General features: G+C 38.1%; 1 protein-coding gene across 1 annotated transcript; it reads right to left on the bottom strand.

Moving 5' to 3' along the window:
* Positions 1 to 1,491: 1,491 nt before the first annotated feature.
* LOC108710442 (extracellular calcium-sensing receptor) lies at positions 1,492 to 6,969 on the bottom strand. Its single transcript, XM_018251579.1, has 6 exons — positions 6,710 to 6,969; positions 4,664 to 4,955; positions 3,708 to 4,529; positions 3,390 to 3,617; positions 2,515 to 2,638; positions 1,492 to 2,435 (listed from the first exon to the last, which is right to left on the bottom strand). Exons 1-6 carry the CDS (start codon positions 6,967 to 6,969, stop codon positions 1,492 to 1,494), a joined length of 2,670 nt encoding a protein of 889 aa, XP_018107068.1.
* Positions 6,970 to 7,198: the final 229 nt, after the last annotated feature.

The raw sequence follows: 7,198 nt of genomic DNA, 5'->3' as shown, positions 1-7,198 counted from the left end.
CTATAGTTTATATAAACAAGCTGCTGTGTAGCCATGGGGGCAGCCATTCAAGCTCAGGATACACAGTAGATAACAGATAAGTACTACTATAGTTTATATAAACAAGCTGCTGTGTAGCCATGGGGGCAGCCATTCAAGCACAGGATACACAGTAGTAACAGATAAGTACTACTATAGTTTATATAAACAAGCTGCTGTGTAGCCATGGGGGCAGCCATTCAAGCACAGGATACACAGTAGATAACAGATAAGTACTACTATAGTTTATATAAACAAGCTGCTGTGTAGCCATGGGGGCAGCCATTCAAGCTCAGGATACACAGTAGATAGCAGATAAGTTCTGAAGAATCCCATTGTATACTACAGAGCTATCTGTTATCTGCTGTGTATCCTGTGCCTTTTCTCCTTTTTAAACTTTGAATGACTGCCCCCATGGCTACACAGCAGCTCATTTTTTTTATAAAATAGAGTTTCTAAAGCAAACCCACTTGTTTTACAAGTGCAGCTCAAAAGTACATTCTATTTTCATTACTTTTTTTGGTATTACTGTTCCTTTAAGACAAAGATTCAAAGTCAACTGAAGTCCCCTGAGAAGATCATTTAGACCATCTGAAAATCCCTCTGTAGAGAACATAGTAACAAGAACAGTTTGGATTCATCATTTTGGAAGGGTAGATATAAGATATACCAAGACGTAACAGCTGCTACAATATAAACTGGGTCAACTTTGGCTTCCCCACTCCAAGGGCCAGACTTGGGGAGAAGAGGCAATTCGGAGAGGCTGTGGTCCCATCTGAGGGGAAAGAAATTAAAAAAAAACAGGACTTTCCAGTTTACAGCATTCAACCTGTTATTGAACTTCAACAACTTAAGTTAGAAATGTGTAGTGTGAAAATATCAAAAAAAATGTTAAAGAATATTAATGTCCTTGTTTTTATTAATCTATGTTTTCTTTCCAAAGGCCCTTCTGATGCTGGTCGATCAACATCGCTCACACGTCGGACCCTAAAACAGATGGGATTGGCCATAAGAGACAAATGTTTCTAAACTAACTGAGACAATCAATGGATGACACATGTTGGCAAGGGTGCAATTTATTATTATTCATGTAAGCACAAATTATTAGGGTTCAGTGAATTATCCACTGAGGAAAATGATTCCTGCCTCCCCCATTGACTTCAGTGGGACATAATCATGATCCTCACCTACAAGCATTTTCTTCTACCTCATTGTTCATAGTATATAAAGTATGGTGACGGATTTATGGTCATCTAAGCCATCTTCCAGGCACTGCAACAAATGTGAAAAAAGGATTTCACACAAACCAGTACAGCTGTGGTTATTTTTTGGTTTACAAACAATTAAAAATAGACCACTAAGTAATCTTTGCTCATAAATAACTTGAATAATTATATTTACTAAAGACCATGAAAACAAATTGTATTTTTCATGCTTTCTATAATTCGTCAGTAATCAAAAGCATACTTCTCATTATTTTGGGATATTGTTTGGGATTTTATTTTTTAATTTTTGACCTCTGTCTCTGCCCAGGAGATGTTCCCTTGAGTTCATGTTGGGTCTAAACAATACAATAAAACACTTTGGTACAAAGATACAGATCACCACAGCCCAACTGGAAGACAGAATGGCAAAGACCTCCATTGCCACAGTATACATGCCCCGTGCACTGAGATAGGCTGGGATAAAGGACACCCAGACACTGAGGAAAGCCAACATACTGAATGTGATAAATTTGGCTTCATTGAAACTGTCAGGGAGTCGTCTGGCCAAGAAAGCGGCAAGGAAACTGATGGTGGCCAAGAGGCCAAGGTAACCCATCATGCACCAGAAAGCAGTGGGTGAACCTTCATTGCAGGTTACAATAATGACTCCAGGATTGGTGTTAATGTCAGGTTCAGGGAAAGGAGGAGAAAAGATCAACCACATCACAGACACACATAACTGAATCAAGGTACAAAACAAAATGATCCAGTAGGACACCATTACCCCTGTCCACTTTCTTAACCTGCTGCCTGGTTTGGTTGCATTAAAGGCAATGACAACAGTGATGGTTTTGGCCAGAACACAAGAAATACAAAGAGCAAAAACCATCCCAAATGCCACCTGGCGCAGAAGACACTTTTCAGGTTGTGGGTAACCAATGAACCCTAAAGAGCAAAGGAAACAGAGGAACAGGGAAAACAGAAGCAGACAGCTAAGGGAATAGTTGTTGGCTCTCACAATTGGTGTTTTCTTATAACAAATATAAACTCCTAAAATAGCAAGTGGGATCAGGGAAGAGACAATGGAAACAGCTACTAAAATGTAACCCAAAGGTTCTTCATAGGAAAGGAATTCTGTATTTCTTGGTAAGCATCTGTCCTGTTGTAGATTGGGCCACATGTCCCAGGAACATGGATGACATTCCACAGCATCTAGAGAACAACATTCACAATAAACATCTTCCCCATATGCCAAATGTATTATTAGACAATACTATAGTATGAATGCTACCTGTTTGGTTGGAAATATGTCCTTGGGGACATAGATTACAATCATAGCAGCATGGGGGTTTTCCTGGAATCGTTACTATACGAAATCCTGTGGAACAGCTTGGGCTGCACTTTGAAACTGGAACCTAAGACAGCAGATATATATATATATATATATATATACAAATAACCAATATATTTATTACCAAGAGTGCTGATTGCATTATTACATATGTATAGAGGATTCAACAGCAGCATGCACTACTCTAAAACTAAGTCACCACACTCCCTAGTCTCCCAGAAAGAAAAGCCCCTTAAATTGTCTAATAGCCTATACAAAGAGAACAAAAACAACTATTTTGTAGATGAATCCAGGTACAATACACACTTTTACAGCATAATGGCTTTTGAGCAATAGGTATCACATAGATTGCTAATGATCCAAATATCTGGAAGCTACAAGAGATACCTACAGCTATTGCATATTTGGCTTCTCTAATACCAGAATGACTCTACGGTATCATATCAAGTTATTTCAGTCAGTTACAGCTTTTTTGCTAGATGATCTCCAAACTGTTGCTTGAGAGCAACAAGTGCTCACCAACCCCTTGGATGTTGCACTCTGTGGCCTCAACTCAGGTGCTTATTTTTAAACTCCAGACTTTTGGTTGCATAAAAACCAGGTATACTTCCAAATAGAGCCTCCTGTAGGCTTCCAGTCCACATAGGGGCTACCAAAAAGCCAATCACAACCCTTTTTTCATGCTTGTGTTGCTCCCCAACTCTTTTCAAATTTAAATGAGACTCATGGGTAAAAAATGTTGGGTACCCAATAACTATATAATCTAAAAATGCTATAATATCCTAATATATTTATCAGCTTTGATGTTTGCATACCTGGGTTTCATTGCTGTTCCATGTGATAGCAGTGCTGTTAATTTTCATGGTCTTCCCATCAGCAGCATTCAAGTCATAACTGCCGACTACAATCTGCTCCAGTGTGCCTTCTTCACTCACATGCCAGTTCACAATGTCATAAATGGCTGGAGGGTTCCCTTTACCATCAAAAAATACTTGACTCCCATCTTTAGTCTTAAAATGTATATTTTTAATGTAGTGGAGAAGCTGAAAAATGTAAATACATATAGTAAAGTAACAGTTCAACATGACCTGAGAAATAATTTAAAGTAGTGTCTTTAATGTGTGGTCCCTTACATGCCAAGGGTGAAATGAAGAGATGTTGGCACAGCTTCCATTACTGAATGGACCAGATTCAGGTGTACAGTAAAGCAAATTCTGTAGAGCCCATGCAATGGCATAAACAGCCATGTATACTTTGTGAGCTACTCTGTAATCTTTTTCTGTTAATAGACTCTCCAGCTTTTCATCTCCTGTGCATGCTTGAACTGTAGCATTTCCAGCCTCTTTAACTACCTCCTCCTGGCGGAGCCATTTACAAGTAAAAGCCTGTTCCCAAAATTGCCTTAAAAATACATTTTGAGGCTCTTTAGATGGATGAAGACTTTGGAGGTACCTGGTAAACTTGGATATTTGTCTAGCATGAGTGGCAAATCCAATGGTACCCTCTAAAATGAATCGGAAATTTTCCTTCGAAAGTACAACAGCTGTTGCCCAGCCTTCACTGGCTACCCAGATAACCCCAGTCACATTTTGTCTCAAAAGCTCTTCCACCACAATCACAAAGCTATGATCAGTGGCTATGACAACTGTCACTTTTGCAGTTGACTTTTTAATGACTTCGGCAATTTGAGGAGCATTCCTATGTGACAGACCAGATATGATATTCTCAGTAAAAGCCACACAAGCTCCAGCCTTTGTTATTGCCTGCTTTACCATCTGGGTTCCTAATTGACCATAATCATCATCGCTGGCAAGAAGGCCAAACCAAGTCCAACCAAAATGAGAAACCAGCTGGGCCAACCCCCTCATCTGAAATTCATCACTAGGTATGGTCCGGTAAAAGGAGGGAAATAGATAGCGATTGCTAAGAATAGGACTAGTTGCCAAATAACTGATCTGTGGAAACATAATTGAAATCATGGAAGGTTTCAGGGTTATTTAAGAATTTAGAAGTTCAACAATCTATGTAGCTGCAACAAAAATTTTGAGGCTGATGTTTTTTCTTAGATATTGGAGCAAGTGGCACTTACTTGAGGGTATCTGTACAATCCCAATAGTTGAGCTAGAAGAATTGATTGTGTGGACCCAGAGTCACCAATAATACCTGCAAGAGGTGCCTCTTTATGACACTGATAATTCGGTGTGATGTCTTGTCCTCCTGAAAGTATCCAAAGAGCCCCATGCACTGCCTGCCGTAACGTAATACAAGTGTCGAATATCTGGAAACCCAGAGTAATATTGAGGAGGAGTTTGGGGTCAGCGTTAATCTCTTCCACAGCGAATATTAGAGCTTGCATACTTTGGAAATGCTCTAGGCTAAACCTAGTATGAAAAAACGAATTATAATACATAAGACAAACAAATGGTAAACTAAAGAATGAATGTATGATCAATACACAGATCTCATATGTGCAATCCAGAAGTCAATCTGTCCTAGAAGTGGAATGAATATCAGAGTCTTAGGTCTATAACAAAAGATCAGCAGGGGTTGAGTAATAGATAATTTACAAAGAAAATCAGGTGCAGATCGCAGGTACTGTATGTCCCTGTTGTTACAGGTAAAGAGAGTCTCATCTTGCATTGTGTTGAGTTAAATGCAATGGTAAAAGCTTCTGTAGAAGGCAATGGGAGCTGCATTTTCAAAATAACAAAATGGAACCTGTTATCCAGAATGTTCAGGACCTGGAGTTTTCTGGATAACAGATCTTTCAGTAATTTGGACCTTCATATCTTCGATCTACTAGAAAATCATGTAAATATTAAATAAACCCAGTAGACTGGTTTTGCCTCCAATAGGGATTAATTATATCTGAGTTGGGACCAAGTACAAGCTACTGTTGTATTATTACAGAGAAAAAGGAAATAATTTTAAAAAATCTGGTTGGATAAAAGGGGTCTATATGAGACAGCCTTTCCGTAGGTCAGAGCTTTCTGGATAACGGGTTTCTGGATAATGGATCTAATATCTGTACTGTAAACTTAAAGTTTTTGGATAAAAATTCAAGATTTTGAAGACTCGCTGAAAATGAATAGTGGAATGTGATTTTAGTGTGATTTACTTTTTTGTTGCAACGTGATTGAGTTTTGATCGTGATTGCAAGTGGAGTAATTAGTATCCTTTTCCCCTTTCCCTTGTCTCCATGTCTCTATTATATGTATACAACACCGAAGTTAGGTTTGTACTAGACGTATTTTTAGAACAATGCCTAGGAATATCCCAGCATATCTACAACATTTAACACTATATTACATGTATCACGAAACACAGAAAGAGACTGCCAGTGCTCGGTCTAGCCTACATTCTGGAGTTGACCAGCTGCTATAAACGATAAAAAGCCAATATTTGTATTCAAAGAGAAAGAAAAAAATTTCCAGGACACGTTTTTTCCTTTAAAAATAATTATTACAAAAAAATGAATTGTAAGCTCACGTGCCATTTCAAGGCCTCTCTTTGTGCATGAGTCCTACACTATTTGTGAGCATTCTAAGTTTGTAGTGCATTTAAAATCAAATCCCCCAGTTGACAATGTGACTGAGTAATAAGACCATGGTGCACTTCCCCTTAACTCGGGGGATATAGTGAAAAAGCAAGGCGTTTTTAAGACCCAGCCAATTGACATAAATCTATAAATAATTTCCCGTTTTAAAGGCTTAATGGCAGCTATAGGCAATTAATTGTATTAAATGTAGCTTAACAACAAAATTATATATATATATGTTCATTTTGTTACCAGTTATAATATAACAAAAATGTGGTAATATTTCTAGTATCCAATGGATTTTTTGGCACAAAAAAGAGCATAGAAACCAATGAGCTCAGTATGTTCATGGATTTCTGTTCTATTGAGGAAAATCAACCTTATATCAATACCTTATACCACCTACAATGGGGACTTGTTTGCCCTCTTGATTGTTTCTCATTGATAAATTGGACAATTTATCCCATTCGTTTTTAAAGCTCTACTGTTACATGATAGCAGTTTTGAAAACTATGCTTAGTTGTTTAGTAATACAGACACAGACATAGTTCCTTACACTCTTTGGGCATAAACAACCAATACCACATTGATACTTACATCTGACATTGGATTTTTGGTGGGGTTTCTGTGAAATTATTGTTGTGGTAGACTCTATCCAAATGAAGTGGAAAAGTTCCCCCAATAATAATGTCTCCAGGTTGGCTCAGAAATCCACTAGTGTTTTCAATAGGTAGGTTGCAACCTACGTTGGAGTCCAAAGAGTCACAGACTTGTACAGCTACTGTGCACAAAACCCATGATGAAGAGTAGACAAACCAGCGGATTCTATGTAACATCTTCATGTTAATGACAATCATCTTTAACTTACAATAGGGAAAAAAGAGAGAGATGTTCTCAAGAAGTCACATGCAGACACTGTGAGTAGTGCAATGAGTAGTGCATTCATCTAGTTTCAACTCAGGTTTTTATACTGCATACAGAGATAAATAAGCCTAGTAGAACACAGGTGTATTATCCTCATTATCTAAGCCTCTGAGGGACATACAATTAATTCCAGATGTCTATGTCTCAAGATTTGAGTGTTTA

Source organism: Xenopus laevis, chromosome 3L, assembly GCF_017654675.1.
Source record: "Xenopus laevis strain J_2021 chromosome 3L, Xenopus_laevis_v10.1, whole genome shotgun sequence".
In the NCBI taxonomy this organism is placed as follows: Eukaryota; Metazoa; Chordata; class Amphibia; order Anura; family Pipidae; genus Xenopus; species Xenopus laevis.
Note: the sequence above shows the minus strand (reverse complement) of the source record. Positions and strands in the feature narration are given on the sequence as shown.

What these genes read in the sequence shown, in the direction of transcription:
- LOC108710442 (XM_018251579.1), bottom strand. Translation starts at nt 6,969, where the DNA reads ATGATTGTCATTAACATGAAGATGTTACATAGAATCCGCTGGTTTGTC. An exon ending in CCAAAAATCCAATGTCAGAT is followed by an intron (nt 4,956 to 6,709) that starts GTAAGTATCAAT and finishes TTTTCATACTAG; the next exon opens with GTTTAGCCTAGAGCATTTCC. An exon ending in GGAACAGCAATGAAACCCAG is followed by an intron (nt 2,639 to 3,389) that starts GTATGCAAACAT and finishes CTGCTGTCTTAG; the next exon opens with GTTCCAGTTTCAAAGTGCAG.